The sequence below is a fragment of the Anabrus simplex genome, chromosome 6, assembly GCF_040414725.1.
Source record: "Anabrus simplex isolate iqAnaSimp1 chromosome 6, ASM4041472v1, whole genome shotgun sequence".
NCBI classification, from domain to species: domain Eukaryota; kingdom Metazoa; phylum Arthropoda; class Insecta; order Orthoptera; family Tettigoniidae; genus Anabrus; species Anabrus simplex.
Window position 1 is genome coordinate 344,242,762 of NC_090270.1, and position 20,211 is coordinate 344,262,972.

Sequence of the window (20,211 nt, forward strand, 5' to 3'; positions counted from 1 at the left end):
TTTTCAAAGATCGTGTGGTTAATTATTCCCCTAGATCTCCTGATTTAAATCCCTGTGATTATTACCTGTGGGTGATGCTGAAGGGAAAAGTGTACGAGGACGGTTTGAAGAGTTTTCGGAATCACTGCTACATGTCAGTGCTAGAGCAACAAGGTTCCCATGCAATAATCACACATCCTTTGTGAGTGAACACGTGGCGCGTCAGTGCTCTAGCTGCAGGAGTGTGGTAGCGACGACTCTTTGTTGTTGTTCCCGCGTAGTGATTTGTGACAATGGAAAAAACTGAGATTCGAGCAGTGATTAAATACTTTGTAAAGAAAGGTATGAAAGCAAAGGAAATTCATGCCGACTTTCAGAACAGACTGGGGGACTCTGCTTCTTCAATTTCAACTGTTGCCAAGTCGACCAGCGAGTTTAAATTTGGTCGCGAGAGCTTGGATGATGATCCGCATAGTGGATGGCCAAAAAGTGTAACGACCCCAGCATTTATTGCAAAAGTTCATAAAATGGTCACGGAGGATCGTCGACTGAAAGTGCGGGAGATTGCTGAAGCTGTAGGGATGTCTTCTGAACGGGTATATTATATTTTAACCAAAGAATTGGGTATGAAAAAATTATCCGCAAGATGGGTGCTGCGGCTCTTGACATTGGACAATAAACGCACTAGATTGGAAATGTCCGAACAATGTCTGGCCCGTTTTCAGTGTAATCAACAAGATTTTTTGCGCCGGTTTGTGACTACAAATGAAACTTGGGTCCACTACTATACCCCAGAGACAAAATAGCAGTCAGAGCAGTGGAAACATGCTGATTCACCACCACCAAAGAAAGCAAAGGCAGTGCGTTCGGCCGGAAAGGTCATGGCCTCAGTTTTCTGGGATGCAAAAGGCATTCTGCTGATGGATTATCTTCCTACTGGCCAAACAATTACGGGGCAATACTATGCAAACCTCCTAGACAAACTACAGGAAAAGATACACAAAACAAGGCCTGGTTTGGCAAGTAAAAAGGTCATCTTTCATCAGGACAATGTTCCGCCACACACAAGTGTTATTTCTATGGCAAAACTTCATGTACTGTGGTACGAATTGTTGCCACATCCACCTTATTCACCTGATATAGCACCATCAGACTTTCATCTATTCCCCAAGCTGAAAATTTTCTTCGGTGGACGGAGATTTTCTACAAGGGGAGAACTGACAGCTGAATTGGAGAGGTATTTTGCAGGCCTGGAGGAATCTCATTTTCGAGATGGGATCAAGGCATTGGAACATCGCTGGACCAAATGCATTAGTCTACAGGGAGACTATGTTGAAAAATAAAAGCAGTTCCACCGAGGTAAGATACTTAATTCTAGTACATCCCGAGAACTTCTCAAAGCACCTACGTATGTGAACAACCCTCACACAAGAGAAGAACTGCAAGAGAACATTACAAAAGTTATTTTGAACATCACACGGGCTGAGATTCGCCGAGTCTCTGCAAACCTATTTACGAAGTGTCAGGCGTGTTTGACAGCTAAGGGACAACATTTTGAACATCAAATGTAATGCCCGGTAGCTTTTAGGTGGTAGACGTAACAGCCCTCCCAAGTGAATCTTTCGAAGGACATCACAGAGTTGTGATAGCTAAGTTAAAGATGGGAAAGATACAAAAGATGATCGAGATTAGGCAGAGAAAGCTAAGGGTGTGGAAATTGCAGAAGGAAATAAATGAAGAGTTCCAGACACACATTAAAACGAGTATACCTGAGGAAGACATCAGAAGGATCGAAAAAGAATGGACATACTTCAAAACAGTCATGGTCGAGTCTGCAGTAAAGACCTGTCGAAGAGTATCAGGAAGGAAGAAAGATCAAGAAACACCCTGGTGGAATGACAGGGTAAAAGATATAGTTAAAAGGAAGAAACAAGCTTGGAAAAGATGGCTGAGAAACAGAACAACAGAATGCAAAACAGAATACAGGCACTGCAAGGAGTGCTCCAAGGTGGTTCAAGAAGAGAAAAAGATGTGCTGGCAAAAATTCACTGAATCTCTGCAAGAAGATAAAACTGGAAACAAGAAGATCTTATTGCAGTGGGTTAAAAAGAAGAAAACCCCAGGTGAAGGTGCTAACTTCATTAAAAGTGAATAGGAGGAAGTGATGGCACAGAAGCAGTATATATTGCAGAGGTGGAGAAAATACAGGGAGAATAATTTAAGATTTCAGACTTCTGCTCGCATGCCGTGGGAAATCCTGAGCGGGCGCCATATGGCTTGTGTCAACACTGGCGAGGTAAGAAGTGTTCACTTCCAGTGCACAGCTGTTTAGTACTCTGTCCCTCAGTTCACTAGGGAGAGGTGGACTCCAGGTCAGTCCACATAAGTCGCTTCGGAGAGTAGCTCAGGAAAGTGGTATTTCACCTTCTTCAGCACGTAATGCAACAAAATTGTTACATTTACGATCTTATCGGATTCATTCAGTCCATAACATACTGCCTACAGATTTCAATGCAAGAATACGATTTTGCAATTGGTTAATGAATAGTGTCCGCGACGGTATTGTGGATCCAAACTTTCTTTTTATGAGCGACGAAGCCTGGTTTCATTTGAGTGGATATGTCAATTCACAGAACAATAAAATCTGGAATACAGACAACTCGCACATTTTACAGCAGAGACCTCTGCACAATGTGAAGGTGGGTGTGTGGTGCGCTATCAGTGCCCAACGAATTATCAGTCCGATATTTTTCAGGACACGATTACTTCTGACCGTTATATTCACATTTTGGAACCATTTCTTGCTGAACTGACTGAAGAAGAAAAAAGGTACGGCTATTTCCAGCAGGATAGTGCAACGGCCCATATGGCGCGTAGCTCTATGTGGCGGTTACGAGAAGTGTTCGATGATGATCAGATCATCAGTAAAGGCTTATGGCCCCCTCATTCGCCTGATTTAAGCACATGTGATTTTGTATCTATGGGGAAATCTTAATGGAAATGTTTACAGGAATAATCCTCGAACTGCAGTAGTATTAAAACTTGAAATTAGGAACATTGTGCGTTCTATCGGTATCCATGAACTACAAAGTGTGTTTCAAAATCTCATTACAAGATGTGAAGTTTGCATTGCAACTGAAGGAGATCACTTTCGGCATCGTCTGTAAATACTGGTGAGTTCAGTTTAATTTTCTAGTTGATTTATTTATTTATTTATTTATTTATTACTGGTGAGTTCAGTTTAATTTCCTAGTTGATTTATTTATTTGTTTATTCATTTACTTATTTGTCCAGAGCATCTATGTAGCCGGTGAGTTCAGTTCCGTTTAGTTTCTATAGGTGTAATCATGCCGCTTCTTTGAGCCGACTATGCCTTGTTGTTATTGCGGGCACTGCGCTTGCTGTCTCCGCTTCCCAGCACGCCTGTACTTTGAGTAGCTTTACAACATGCAGAATACCTAGGTACAAGGAGAAATCGAAGAACCGAATTTAGTGCAGATGGAAGATAAGGAAAACGAGGTGTCCATGGCAGAGATTGAGTAGGCCATTAAAAGATGAAACGAGGCAAGGCAGCTGGAATTGACGAGGTCACCATAGAAATGATAATAGCAGCAGGAGTAGTTGGTCTACCGTGGTTGTACAGACTCTTCAGAGTGATATGGAGTGAAAAGACTGTTCCAAAAGAGTGGACGAAAGAGGTCATTATACCAATTTTCAAGAAAGGAGACAGGAAGCAGTGTGAAAATGACAGAGGAGTGACAGTGATACCTCATACAGCTAAGATCCTTGAAAGGATCTTGGGTAGATGAATAAGAGACAGAGTAGAGGGGAAATTGTCAGAACACCAGTACGGGTTCAGAAGAGGCAAGTCCACATTTGACCCAATATTTACATTGCGTCAAATGATGGAAAGGTATTGGGAATATGGAAAGGACATGGTAGTAACGTTTCTAGATATTGAAAAGGCATATGACAGTGTCCCCAGGAATTTGGTATGGAAAACATTGACAGAGGCACAGATTGGGAATGGAACAATGCAGATGGTAATAGAATTGTATCAAAATTGCGAAAGCTCTGTTGGAAACAAAGTAGGTCAAACTGAATGGTTCAGAGTTGAGACAGGCTTAAGACAGGGAAGTGTACTGTCTCCCTTACTCTTCATTATCAACATGGATAGAATTCTACATAATATCAAGGAGAAGATGATGGACGAGCAAATAAAGTCTATGCTCTTTGCTGATGACATTGTAGTTTGGGGAGATAATGAAGAGGAAGTACAGATACAAGTTGATTTATGGAATGAGGAGATAAGCAATTTTGGAATGAAGATTCGTACTGCAAAAAGTAAGACGTTGATCATGACAAGAGGTAACTGAAAATCCAGGGGAGTGATAAAAATAGGAAATGAAGCTCTTGAAGTAATGAAAAATTTTTGATATTTGGGCAGCGTGATATCACAAGATGGAAATTTGGATGGAGAAATTGATTTAAGAATACAACAGTCTGCAAGTTTCTACCAGTGTGTGAGAGACATTGTATGGAACAAAGATGTGCCAATGTAGTGCAAGAAGGTTTTATACTCGTCCTATTATAAACCTAAACTGACCTATGCTTCAGCAGCCTGGACGTTAACTAAGTGGAATCAAGGTAAATTACTAGCAGCTGAAATGAGGTTCTTGAGGAACATACAAGGAAAGACAAGATGAGATAGAATATGAAATGAGGAAATAAGGAGAAGCATGGGAATGTTTAAACTTCAAGAAGAGATTGATATAGCAAAGCTAAAATGGTTTGGACACAAGATGAGAATGTCAGGAGAGAGAATACCAAAGAGAACATTCATGGTTACAGAGACTGGAAAGAGGCCTAGGGGACATCCTAGAATGAGATGGAGGAACTCTGTTGTGGACTTTATTGCAAATAGAGGAGTCGATAGCAATAAAGTACTAGAAGAGGAATGGTGGAAAGATCGAGTAAGGTACACTACCCAGAGAGAATTTGGAAAAGGAAATGGATGAAGAAGAACAAGTTTCATTAGAAATGGATTTCTATAAGTGTGAATTGCTGTGAGTAGTGAGGAGGAAAAGCGTGCATTATACCGGCTAGCGGCGGAGTCATAATCTATAATCTTCATTTCCGTATTGACGAATTGCACAATTAAAAATAGGAGAGGATTTCCACCAATCAATACTTATTTATTGCATATATTAAGCTACAGGACCGGTTTTGACCTCATATGCAAGGTCATCTTCAGCTGAACCATACATACATACATATTTATATAATGAAGCTTTGATTAAGATTGTGTTGTTAAAGGAATGCTATATGATGATGATGTACATTTAGTCACATACAAATGGGGCATGTCTTAGTGTGAAATGGCGTATATGTCATTCTGTACAATATTGCAACTGTATGTCTAAAATATTATGTTGAAGGTCTTAAAATTAGTGTATAAAATATGTCTTTACTTAAACTTATATATATATATATGTATGTACAAGGTAAATACAATATATAAAAGCACTTCATGCATACGAACATTCGTTCTTGCTTGTTAGTCAATACATCGACTAACTTCCGTATTTAAGTCTTATTTACAGTTGTACACTTCAGCTGCTATTCTTGGAGTTTGTAAAATTGCATGGGTAAAAGATTTTGTCTTCCTGTGTATGTGTGGGATAAAACACTTTCAATTTTTAAAAAAGTGCCAAATGTATGGATGAAATTCAACTAAAATATGTTCAGCTCTGCTGTGTGTGTTGCCTTTTTATTGGAACCAATTCATGTTGTCCTGTGGCGTCCGTAAGTTTGGATGACATTGGGTTCAAAGTAGTGGCTTCTTTTCCATTTGTAGCTGTGCAATGATGTTATGTTTATCTGTGGAAGATAAGATTGAGTTGTAAGTGATATCGTGTTGGAGGAATGTCTAAGGGTTATGTGTGTGAATTGGAATATGTACTTACTGTTGTTGGTGTAGCTGAGTTGTGTTTGACATGCGAGCTTGTAATGTACAATTTCGTGTTTTTCTTGGGCTCATACTAGCTGCTGTGAGGGGAAGGGAAGGAGGGGTAGGGAGAGTTGTTGTTGTTGTGGGAGTAGGGGTGGAGCTGGGTGTGTTGTTTGGTGTTTTTCTGTTGCGAGTCGCATTCTGTTTATCGATTAACTTAAGGTAAGGGTTTTTTAGGGCGGGGATAATTGTATTGAAGATGATGTTAGTTTTTCTGTGATTTCATTTATGTTGTAATTTGGATTGGTGTACTGATCTAGAGTGATGTAAAATTCTTCTGTTATGTTGAGCAGGGGGCCCAAGCACAATTGGGTTAACACATCAACTTTCCAGAACATTACAACTACTATCACCGAAATAGAAAACGCCATACAGAAAATCCCACATGAGCTATGAGACGAAGTCAGGTATGATATTAAAAAAAGGCTCCCACTATATGTGGACAAAATTCACAGTAACTCCCAAAATAATAACTCAACCAATAAAGTACACATAAACATACTCAAAGATAAGGTAAAACAGAATAATCTACTGATAACGAAAGCCGATAAGGGCAATACCACAGTTATTATCGACAAAGACCAATACATATTGAAAACCAAAGAATGTTTTCAAGATAACACTTTCCTCATCAAACGTAAAGACCCGACTAATAACATACAAAGGAACCTCAGAACCTTATTAAAAAATACACACTTTCTTTTTACAGAAGTAGAATCCTCTAAACTTATAGTAATGAATCCTCAAATACCCACTGCTAAAGCTTATCCCAAAATACATAAAGAACATATTCCAATGAGACCTATTATTAACTACAGAGCAAGCCCAACCTATAAACTTTCGCAATTTATTCAACGATTTCTCAAAAAGCACAACGTATTCTTAGCTAATAAAACAGTACGGAACTCAATAGATTTTTGTAATAGGACAAAAGGATTAAAGATTGAACCATATCACAAACTCGCATCATTTGACATAGTAAACATGTACCCGAACATTCCCACAAAACGAACAATAGAAATCATTGAATCTAACCTAAAAAGTCATAGCAATGTAAGCACTTTGGAAATAGAAGAGTTTATTAAATTACATAATTTTGCCATTAGTAACAACTACTTTAAATTTCATGATACTATTATCAGCAACAGGGTTTACCGATGGGATCTCCCGCTTCTGGTATAATCGCCGAAATTTACATAGACTATTTAGAGCACACATTCATTAACAAAATAGACCATATATTTTTTTGGTGTAGATTTGTTGATGACATTTTTATCATCCTCAACAATAGGTCCACAAATGAAATTGATATATTAGATAAACTCAATACAATAGATTCCCATATAAAATTTACCATGGAAACCGAAAACAATCACAAACTGAACTACCTGGACATAACAACAACTAGACATGATGACCACCTTTCTTACACAATATACAGAAAACCCACGCATACCTCAAATACAATTAAAATGGATTCCGTTCACCCCAACGTACACAAAAGAGCAGCCTACTATAGCATGATACACAGAACATTCAATATAACGTTAACAAAAGAAGATCTAAACAAAGAATTACAATTAATTCATGACATAGCTAAAAACAATGGATTCAAGAAAGAAATGGTTAACAAAATCATTCAAAAAATAAAATCCCAACCCAAAACCAAACTAACGAAAGTAGACGAATCCAAGAAAGATTATGCACTATTCACTTTCAATAATGTACACATATACCCCATAACTAACATTTTAAAAAAACATAACCTAAGAATAGCATTCAGAACTACACACAATAGTACCAACATCATACACAACGTCAGGACAATCAACAGCAACAACAAATACAACCACTCAGGGGTATACCTTATCAAATGTAATAACTGCGAGACAAGCTATATCGGACGTACCGGTAGAAACTTCCTAACCCGATATAACGAACACATAAACGCGGTGAAACACAATAATTTTTCCTCAATAGGACAACATGTCGCAGACTATAAACACAGTTTTACAAACATCGATAACGATATGCAAATCCTAAACATAAACCCCAAAGGCCCCCTGCTCAACATAACAGAAGAATTTTACATCACTCCAGATCAGTACACCAATCCAAATTACAACATAAATGAAATCACAGAAAAAACTAACATCATCTTCAATACAATTATCCCCGCCCTAAAAAACCCTTACCTTAAGTTAATCGATAAACAGAACGCGACACGCAACAGAAAAACACCAAACAACACACCCAGCCCCACCCCTACCCCCACCACAACAACAACTCTCCCTACCCCTCCTTCCCTTCCCCTCACAGCAGCTAGTATGAGCCCAAGAAAAACATGAAATTGTACATTACAAGCTCGCATGTCAAACACAACTCAGCTACACCAACAACAGTAAGTACATATTCCAATTCACACACACAACCCTTAGACATTCCTCCAACACGATATCACTTATAACTCAATCTTATCTTCCACAGATAAACATAACATCATTGCACAGCTACAAATGGGAAAGAAGCCACTACTTTAAACCCAATGTCATCCAAACTTACGGACGCCACAGGACAACATGAATTGGTTCCAATAAAAAGGCAACACACACAGCAGAGCTGAACATATCTTAGTTGAATTTCATCCATACATTTGGCACTTTTTTAAAAATTGAAAGTGTTTTATCCCACACATACACAGGAAGACAAAATCTTTTACTCATGCAATTTTACAAACTCCAAGAATAGCAGCTGAAGTGTACAACTGTAAATAAGACTTAAATACGGAAGTTAGTCGATGTATTGACCAACAAGCAAGAACGAATGTTCGTATGCATGAAGTGCTTTTATATATTGTATTTACCTTGTACATACATATATATATATATATAAGTTTAAGTAAAGACATATTTTATACACTAATTTTAAGACCTTCAACATAATATTTTAGACATACAGTTGCAATATTGTACAGAATGACATATACGCCATTTCACACTAAGACATGCCCCATTTGTATGTGACTAAATGTACATCATCATCATATAGCATTCCTTTAACAACACAATCTTAATCAAAGCTTCATTATATAAATATGTATGTATGAATGTCTAATATAACTATTTATAATAGTTTATTTAAATCCGCCTTGATCAATACACTCATTCAATGAAACAAACACTATTTATTAAACCATACATGTTTCGGGAAATCTCGACCATTCCCTTCATCAGTGGTTAGATCAAAGAATAACACAATTTGACACAATCTTTTGTTTTACAATTTGAAGGAGTATAGTGTCCCAATACATATGTCATTGGAAATGTCTGTAAATTTATGATTCATTTCAACCATATGTTCTCCCATTGCTGAATATCTTTTATGTTTGACCGCATTGACATGTTCTTTGTACCTTATAGCCAAACTTCTTCGGGACTGTCCTATGTATCGTTGTTTACATGTTTGGCATGTTAATTAGTAAATTCCTGATTTATTAAATATACATTTATTCTCTATTTTATCTGAATTGAAAATTATCTTATTAGTATTATTATCCGTTTTGTATGTGACATTGATGTTCTTTTTCCTGAAAATTTTAGCCAGTTGATAAGAGTGCTTATTTCGAAAAGTTAGAACTACGAATTTCTTTTTCTGTTTTCGCTCTTTAATTAAAGTTGTTTTAGGTTCATTTTTCACTTTATTTATCATTCTATTAATAAATCTGTTGGAATTAACAGAGCTATGATCATACCTATGTCTAAGAAGAATCATAATGGAGAGATAAATATAATCCATCATATAGCTCGTAGCAACGGATATTCCAACAGATTTATTAATAGAATGATAAATAAAGTGAAAAATGAACCTAAAACAACTTTAATTAAAGAGCGAAAACAGAAAAAGAAATTCGTAGTTCTAACTTTTCGAAGTAAGCACTCTTATCAACTGGCTAAAATTTTCAGGAAAAAGAACGTCAATGTCACATATAAAACGGATAAAAATACTAATAAGATAATTTTCAATTCAGATAAAATAGAGAATAAATGTATATTTAATAAATCAGGAATTTACAAATTAACATGCCAAACATGTAAACAACGATACATAGGACAGTCCGGAAGAAGTTTGGCTATAAGGTACAAAGAACATGTCAATGCGGTCAAAGATAAAATATATTCAGCAATGGGAGAACATATGGTTGAAATGAATCATAAATTTACAGACATTTCCAATGACATATGTATTGGGACAATATACTCCTTCAAATTGTAAAACAAAAGATTGTGTCAAATTGTGTTATTCTTTGATCTAACCACTGATGAAGGGAATGGTTGAGATTTCCCGAAACATGTATGGTTTAATAAATAGTGTTTCTTTAATTGAATGAGTGTATTGATCAAGGCGGATTTAAATAAACTATTATAAATAGTTATATTAGACATTCAGACCAGTCAATACGGACCAAATACAATATTAACCTATCATGGTTAAGTTTATTAACAGTATGTATGTATGTATGGTTCAGCTGAAGATGACCTTGTATATGAGGTCGAAACCGGTCCTGTAGCTTAATATATGCAATAAATAAGTATTGATTGGTGGAAATACTCTCCTATTTTTAACAGCGACGGAGTGTCATTGCACCAGCTGTGCCGTGCCGTGAGTGGTTCTGCGGAGCGAGCCAAAACAAAAACCCTGTAGATTCCCGTAGGGAACCTGAATTATTTGTCCCAAAGGAGTAAATTTATAATACCAGTACTATGGGACATTATACATTTTCAGGCTAACTTATTCCTGTTGCCAGCGTTTTGCCCTAGTGTGCTAATTTGCTTGTCAGTTGGTAAATAGCACATCTACCAAGACTCATGGCTAGTACATACGGTGAAGGCCACTGCATAGGCTATTTGAGGCTACCAGTAGTGTCATTTGCAAAAGCTGAAGCTTGCCAGGCTATCAGATGATACGGATAGATTCTCTTAGGGGTATTATGTCATCTTTGGATCGGCCACGGTATAGCAACCCGCTGCTGCTTACTGATGGAAGAAGCCCCCTCTTCCCGGTGTGTACTTGCGGGAGTCATCCGACTGTAGTTCACATCCTTACGGAGTGCGCAGACTTGGCCGATCTGTGCCATAGTCTAAAACTTCTGAGTACCTTCACCCTCATTTTCAAGATGATGAGCAGTCAGTAGACCTTGTCATACTTTTTATGAGCGGCCTGTTTTACCGTATTAAAAGTCAATTTTATATTTGTTTTGAAGTGTTATTTTATTGTTAATTTTAAAAATTCTATTATCTTTGTTTTAGTCTGTTTTTGTGTACTTTAACACTCCAGGACCCTCGCAAAATTTTGTAACAGGAACAATCGCATGGGCTACACGTGTAGCCCACAAATTTGTTTTACTTTTTTCTTTTGTTTATCTAATTTCTTTTCATGTTGCATTTTATATTGAGGAATTATTTAACATTCAACTGTAGTATATCTTACACTCAGTTCAAGCTACTTTTCAGATTTAATTATTAAAACTATGTAATTTCCAATTTCACATACAGTATTTAGCATTTGAAGACTTGAAGATGCGTAGGAGATTTTGGTTTGGTAGAACTTAATAAATATTTCTTATTTTGAGCAGTAGTTTATTGTGAGTAGTTTAGTACAAAAATATCGAACAAAATAATTAAATGAGGGCTGAACTATAATAAAGACCAAAAAAAAAAAAGATTCTTCAGCCTCAAAAACCTGTTAGTCAGTGTCTTGATTTTATCTTTTATTCAGACTATTATGACATGTTTATGTTTGTGGGGAAACAAAGAGCCGGTTCCGCATTGTAGGGGTAGCATGCCTGCCTCTTACCCGGAGGTCCCGGGTTCAATTCCCGACCAGGTCAGGGATTGCTACCTGAATCTGAGGGCTTGTTTGAGGTCCACTCAACGTACGTGATTACAATTGTGGAGCTATCTGATGGTGAGTTAGCGGCCCTGGTCTAGAAAGCCGAGAATTATGCCAAGAGGATTCGTAGTGCCGACCGCACTACACCTTGTATTCTGTAGGCCATCGGCCTAAGCAGCCATCGCTTGGTATGCCATTGCCCTTCGGGGCTGTTTAGCCATGGGTTTGTTTGATTTGGGAGTACACAGAAAGAATAATATAGGTTACTCATTCATCTAATCACTCCCTGCACACTGTAGCTAAATGATCAGGACAGATTTTCTTACATTGCAAACAATTCTTCGTTGATCTGTGTACTCCAACCACACAAATAGCACCAACCTACCTTGTAGTCTTGCTCTGGAAGCTGAACACCTTACAAGAAAGAAAATTCCAAAGAAAGGCACAAATTTCTACTTCATCTGGAAGCCTTGCATCTCTTTCACGCCCAGGTGTAAGTTGTATATTTTAGTGCAGGTCGTAATAGTTTTCTCAACATTTTCATCCGGAAACAGTTCTAAACATTTCATCTCGTTCTGCACCGCTAGTTTCGCCTTTAGGACCTGGTAAGTGAAGAGTGGTGTTCTTGAGGTTTCCCGGTGTATTATACTGCTTCTATTTACATTTTTCCTTCCCATAGCAGTAGCTATCATCACTCTCATCCTGCTGGTCATCTGAGGAAGTCTGGTAACCATCCTGATTGATATCGTCGTCTATTTCCTCATTATTAGAATAGTGTACCTCTTCCTTCATTATTGCTGTCACTTTCCACAGCACATACTCATTACTATTTTAATTTAACCACTGTCGGATAACATCCCCTTTGCTAGCGCCAGCCGCCGACCTGGCAACACAACTACTCGTGCGAGCTATAGGTGTAGCCCAGTCAACTTCAACATCGAACTGCTCACAGATCCAACTCCAGTGCTCACTAAGTGTCATAATTAGATGGAAGTAAAATACCAGAAACCACGTCCCTCCATCACTGTTGGCTATTACGCGGAAAAGAAATTAAAATGGCTGGGCTACACATGTAGCCCGCATGAGTGCCAGATGGTTAATGCAATTTTTTAAACTCTTAATTTGAATTAAATATATTATTTCATTTCAAAGCAATGCCTTATTCCATTTTAATACATTTTGAATCTATTTTAAAATCATTTTATAAGAAAATAAGGCAATGTGAATTAGATCCACTTATTATTTAAAATCATCATCACCGGTCGAATTGGCCGTGCGGTCAGGGGTGCGCGGCTGTGAGGTTGCATCTGGGAGATAGTGGGTTCGAATCCCACTGTCGGCAGCCCTGAGGATGGTTGTCCGTGGTTTCCCATTTTCACACCAGGGGCGGTACGTTAAGGCCATGGCCGCTTCCTTACAACTCCTAGGCCTTTCCTATCACATCATCGCCATAAGACCTATCTGTGTCGGTAAAGCCACTAGCAAAAAAAAAAATCATCTTTTTAAAATTCTAGTCAGTGGGTAAATTTGAATTATGATTACATTTCATTTAATTTCATCTCGTACCATTAGGGCTTGATGACCTTGGTGTTACTCCACTTTTAACAACAAGCATCATCATCGTCATCACTGTAGTGGAGAGGGAGTTGAGCCACTGTTAGGAATGCTGCTTGGGGTGTGGAGGAGCTAGTTACTGTTATTCACCAGCTTTGCCTTTCACCGGGTGTAAGGAATGCACTTTTCATTACATAAAGCACATCCTCGCTGATAGTTGAGTAACTTAATTTGTATAAGGAGGGTGCAATATACAATCCCCTTTATTTATTTATTTATTTATTTATTTATTTATTTATTTATTTATTTATTTATTTATTTATTTATTTATTTATTTATTTATTTATTTATTTACAGAGTTTACGCCCACATTGGAGCACTTAAATCAGACTACAACAAATTTGTCTTCCTTTTCTTCTCCCAAAAAGTCTTGAGTCTGGTTGACCTGGCTGCCCTCTCCGCATCCGTTATAACATATTGTTTCCTCTGTACAGTGGTCAGAGGAAGCCTGATGCATTTATTCTTCAAAATACTTTTCTCGCCTCTGTTTTCTATGGTTTGCATGGTAATATTCAACTCTTCCAAATCACTTTGAACTTCTTTAAACCAATTGTTTTTTGATTTACTATTCCAAAAGTAATTAAATAATTGTTTTAAAACTCTGTTATCACTTAGTCGAAATATGACCACAAAAAAAAAGGCAATTCTTCTTTTTCTCATCGTGTCTGTGATGGACTCACTTTCCCGATAGATAAGCTCATTCGGCAACAATCTCCACTGTCCATCCACCTGATGTTTCTTGTTTATGATTGTCCTGAGTATCCTTCGATCAACTCGTTGTTAGCGTTCTGTTATTGATCTAGTATTGAGTTTAAATAATGTTTCACAAGCATAAGTTGCTTCTGGTTTAATAACAGAGTTATAATGCCTAAATTTAGCATTAATCGAAAGATATTTCTTTTTGTATGTAGGCCAAGTTATCCGTTGTGCCTGCAATCCCCTTTACTCTTTTTTTTTTTTTAAGGAGTTCATATGTGGGTAAATACAGTATGTTGACACTCGAGTTGCATTCAGAATATTGGTGATAGTTTGACTTCTTGATTTAAAGTATTTTTTATTTTCATGAATCAGTTAAATTGCATGAAAATAATAATAATAATAATAATAATAATAATAATAAAAATAATAATAATAAAATAACTACATGGACCACATTCAGACCAAAAATCAGTTCATTTTAGTTCACATCCAAGAACCCAATAGCCAAGAACTTGAAACTCAAACATGCTTGAACACAAGAGAGAAGACAAGCCCGTAGTGAAAGGATGGGGAAGTTTAGGAAAGGTAAGAAGAACAAGAAGACCAGTGCTAAATAATGGTTCTACGTGCTCTTTGGAGGACAAAACGCATTATATATAATAAATAAGGCACACAATGTGCATTAAAAGGAGAAAAAAGATATTCCCTGTTACAAAAATGTATCAAAGATGTCTCTTGCTTCTTGCACTTCAGTGTGTGGTAACATTTGCAAGAATTTAAGCTCAGTTCACATATGCACTGGGGTTTGGGATCACAGTAACTCGTGGTGACACAGAGCCAGTGATGAAATCTATGTATTGCATGACGTGTCATAACATCTCTGAGCTTGAAGTCTGTTTGTCTCCATTCTGCCATTGTTATTACATCCATTAAATTGAAATCTGTCTATATGCATTTGTCCTTTGCCTTTAATTCTATTATGGCTTCTTCATATACCCTTGTAGACATGGATAACTGCTGGTGTAACTCCTTGAGGAAGAACAGCTCTTTTGCAAGCTCTTGTATGTCGTGACAAGGTATACTTGGAAAGGCACATTATCTTCTTAAGATAAGTGGATAAGTGGACTTAACTTTTTATTTCTGAAGAAAATATATTTTTGGAAGTATGTCCATATGAGTTCAAGACCGTAGCTGATGACAGGCGTGATTTTGATCTTCCAAGGTTGTGTCCATCGATAACTTGTGAGGGTGCAATACGGTATATTGTTCATAGCCATGATAGCTGCTGCTACAATTCTCTCTCATATACAATGTATATTGTATACTATAAGTGATTATAGGATTAATCTAACATATAAAAATAAAAAATGATCAGATTAAACAAGAAAAAAAGAGGAAAATGACATCCATAATATATTTCTTGGGAGAGTTCATCTTGATGCAAGCTCTATGCGCTGACACATGCAGTTAATCATTAATAAATTGGGCTTGAATTATTATGCATCACTGTTACGGCTGGCAATTGTTTACTTTATTTGAGCATTTTGAATGAATACTCGTGTTTCATGTTTCCGTAAATGTAAGAGGTTGTGTTGTGTGAAGAAGCTGTCTTCACAGTAGGTTATGATGTGGTCCATTGCAATAGTGTTGTATGTTTTTATGATCTCGATTTAGAAAACCACAGATTTTGTTAGTTATGATGAGTCAGTTTGAAGAAAATGTGAATTATTTTCATGTGTAACTTCTTGGTTTTTTTTTAATTTATTATTATTTCATAAATGCAAAGATTTTTTTTTTCCAAATTTCTTTCTTCATTTACCTGCTTATAGTTTTATAGAGTAAAATCATATTACTGGCTTCTGACAACAATTGTATTTGGGAGTCAAACTGCATGTGGTAGATATTATTTTTATACTGAAGTAGGGATGAATCCTACTTTAAATATAAATTGTTATTTTTCCTCTTCCCATATGTCTCGTGGTCTTGATTACACTTGTACCTAAGAATATGTGTCTGTTATAGGGCGACTTGGTTCGAAATTTGAAAGCTAAAGGTGCTCCTGAATTGGATGTAAAGAAGGCAGTAGCAGAACTGAAGTTACGTAAAAAGCTTCTAGAAGACAGAGAACTCTCTCTAGTTCCAGCAGCTGCTACATTTGACAGAGCTAAGATGGAAGACTTGCTACGAAGGAGATTCTTTTTTGATCAGTCCTTTGCTATTTATGGAGGTTTGTTACATTGTTGACTAGTATGTTCCATGCCTTGTAGTATTGTGTTGTTGTAAACAGTACAAGGTGAGTATCATATTTGAAGCCCCCTGTAGAGTAATATTGTTATGCGTTTCAGGTATCACTGGCCAATTTGATTTTGGTCCTATGGGCTGCGCATTGAAAGCTAATTTGCTGAATGCTTGGCGTAATTTTTTTGTCCTCAAAGAACAAATGCTCGAAGTGGACTGCTCAGTTTTGACACCGGAACCTGTTCTTAAGTGAGTTGGTTGATTATTTAAATTTTTTGTAGTTGTTTAAAAGATTAAGTGATTCTAGGACTACAATTATTGAAGGGTTGAGAATTATAAGTGGGCTGGTCACTACTATATCAGTCTCATGTTATTTTAAGTACTTAATTCAAATGTACCCTTGGTTTAGTCTTTAGTCCACTTATGGTAGATACAAAAATTATGTTTGAGATACTTCAGGTTGCCAAGAATTATAATAGAGCAACACTGAATTTATTTTTATGAACGTAGTACTTCAACACGCACACTCCTGCAGTTGGAGAATCATGGTCTCAGCGCAGGAAAATAACCAGTACACGTTGTCATGGCAGGCGAGGGTGGGTCGGTGGGTGGGTGGGTGTGTGTGTGAGCGCTCGCGAGAGATGTCTTTGTTAACACATTGCTGACCAGATGCTTGAGCTTGTCACAAACTCTGTGGACCAGACATTTTTCTACTAAGCATACTAGGGTGCACTTGATTATAAAAATGTACATAAATATTAAACCAGTCAATATTTTATCTTTAAAGTTGGTATGGGTACTCTCCAATGCCCCTAGTAGTAGTCGATCTGCTTTTACAAAACCATCTTCAGCGTCAATTCCTAACACATCATTAATGTTTACATCGTTGTCGTCGTCAGAATCACTTGAATAAATAAGTACACTAGGTAAATTACGGCCTGTACAGGCTTGAATATCACTTCAACTATCACTCTCACATTCAGTTTCTACTAATTCATTAGACTATTTCCATTTGAACGATCATCGGCATATAATAATTCTAAAATATCGTCGTCAGCTAACACCATATTCCGCGGGCGCTCCATCTTATCCTTGACTGAACCGGCAGGAAGAAAGTAGACGTTTCGAAACTAAATCAAAGAATAAAAGAAGCCGTGAATAAAAGTGGCAGATATACATCTACGATTTATTCTACTCAATGTGCACGGCCGAAATAGTTCAAGATATGGTCAAGAGATGTCACAGGAAGACCTATAACAATGTCGTGAATAAAACCGAGATTTCTCGGGGCCCGTCACCCATGTGTTAAACTTGGGAAGAAGGTGGTGAAATATTTGCAGTGCTACAGGAAGCATTACAACTTTTGTTATAATTTGGGCCCACCTTATTCAATACATAAAAATTGTTGCGTAGATTCAATTACAACATATATATTTCAGTCAGTACTAGTTTCGACGCACCTCTGCGACATCATCAGCTGATAGAAGTTAGTAGAAAAATTTACAATCATATAAGTTTATCAATGTCAGATTGATCACAGTTTAAAATCATATTAAGAACATGAAACTGTGTTAAAAATATACTGCCACGAACCTACCACGCTGGCGTGGCGCATCCCAGGTGGCGGATAGGGGGGTCCTAACCGGCTTGCTGGCGGACTTGAGGGAAATAAAATACCTCTCGTGGACTAAACACACTACTCCCTGCGGGTGGGGAACGCACATGTAGAATACACCCGTGGTATCCCCTGCCTGTCGTAAGAGGCGACTAACAGGGGCGCAAGGGGCTCTCAACTTTGGAAGTGTGGATTGGTGATCACGGGGCCCTTAGCTGAGTCTTGGCATTGCTTCCACTTACTTGTGCCAGGCTCCTCACTTTCGTCTATCCTATCTGACCTTCCTTGGTCATCTCTTGTTCTTTTCCGACCCTGACGGTATTAGAGCATTCGATGCCCAGGGAGTCTTTCATTTTCACGCCCTTCGTGGCCCTTGCCTTTCTTCGTCCGTTACTTCATTTTTCCCCTGCCTATCGTGAGAGGCGACTAAAAGTGGCTTCCAAGGGATGATTGAATTAGAACCATGAAACTACTTTTGATTCGTACCATCATGCGGGGAACACCATGGGTTGCCTGTACTTGCAAATAGCACCACTAAATTAGGTACGAAATAGGTTTGTGATTAGTAACAGTAAAGAGGCTGGCCTGGGGGTTTCCAGTACCTGTGCGTCGTACCCATGTGAGCATCACCGCGAGTCTGGGCGTTGCCTGTGTGTTGTACCGCTATATGAGCGACACCATCGGTCTGCGTTGGCTGTGATTGGTGCCCACTATGTGAGGAACACCATGGGAATACCGGCGCCCGTGATTAGTACACCTAGGTGAGGAGCCTCATCGGTTTGCGTTGGCTGTGAGTGGCGCCATTGTGTGAGAAACACCATAGGTCTGCGTTCCCTGTACGAAGTACAATACTTGTGAGTAGTACCATCATGTGTGGAACACCATGAGTCTTCGCTACTTTTGATTAGTACCCCAACATGACAAATACCATGGTTCTACTTTACTCGCGACATGTATCATTCTATGGGGCCTTAGACATGGATTTTGCACCACTCTAGACATGAAACATCATTGTGCTTTATAGGTGGTCCCTTGGTCAGTAATGCTATTATTAACGATCTTTTTTTGAGTCTGATCCACTGTTTCTTGTGGGTGTTTTTTTTTTTTTTGTTGGCTTCATGTCCATCCATTCATTCATTTCATATTTTCTACAAGTCCAAGACTTGCGAGTCTATCCCATTATTTGTGAGTTTATGCAGAAATATTTGTTCAATAATCTCTTGTCTGTTCAGTTGTGATGTGTAGTTAAATTCATTCAGAAGTTCTAGTTAAAGGGTGGTAAACTGATAAAAACATATGCAAACCGGTTTGCTCACTTATGATATAAAGTGGATTTAAAAGAACAACAAAATAAAATAGAATAGTCTTGAAGCACCATGTGCTTAATTTATCGCACTTCTTAAAACTTGACATAGTAACCTAGTAGAAATAATTCAATAAAAACTAGTGTCCTTTAATGCAACAATCCTAATGAGGTGGAAACGAGCAATAAGTCCTTTGAGATGTTATCAAGAACAACGTTCCCAGTTTAATGCGGACCTAAAATAGTAAGAATGTAATAAACTATCACTTCACCCAAGAGGCAAGATATAAAATTGCGTCTTATAACGTAAATTTTTTTACGTGACTCACCTCAAAAGGTCGCTGTCCATGCGAAGCGCAGTAAAGCACAGCAAGCATTGTTGTGATAAAAATCAAGTGTCCAAGGTTGATTGGGATTGAAGAGGGGAAGTAGGGGAAAGTGGGAGGAGCAACTGAGGGAAGGCAATTTGTTGGAGCTCTTGAGAACGTGGTCATACGAAGCAATTAGCAAAGCTATTACGCATAATATCAAACACCGAACTATTGACCGGGACATGTACAGTTTAAAAAAACGCAATAAGGAAGTCAAATAGAATATTTGATTTCTCAGAAATCTCATTTAAATTAAGGTGTGGATTAAAATACAGTAGCAACACTCCGTAACATCCAGCAACATCCTTATATGAAATTAGAGACAGTATATTTTTAACACAGTTTCATGTTTTTAATATGGTTTTAAATTGTGACCAATTTGACGTTAATAAACTTATATGATTGTCAGTTTTTCTGCAAACTTCTATCAGGTGATGGTGACGCAGATGTGCGTCGAAACTAGTACTGATTGAAATATATATGTTGTTATTAA

The 20,211-nt window shown here is 37.7% G+C and overlaps 1 protein-coding gene across 1 annotated transcript in view; it reads left to right on the top strand.

The window, feature by feature from the left end:
• The window catches only part of GlyRS (glycine--tRNA ligase), a 145,032-nt gene that overhangs the window by 3,322 nt on the left and 121,499 nt on the right, over positions 1-20,211 (top strand). Inside the window, exons 2-3 of the mRNA XM_067148915.2 lie at positions 16,214-16,418; positions 16,537-16,678. Of these exons, the coding sequence (XP_067005016.2) occupies positions 16,214-16,418; positions 16,537-16,678 (347 nt within the window). The remainder of the gene's footprint in view (positions 1-16,213; positions 16,419-16,536; positions 16,679-20,211) is intronic.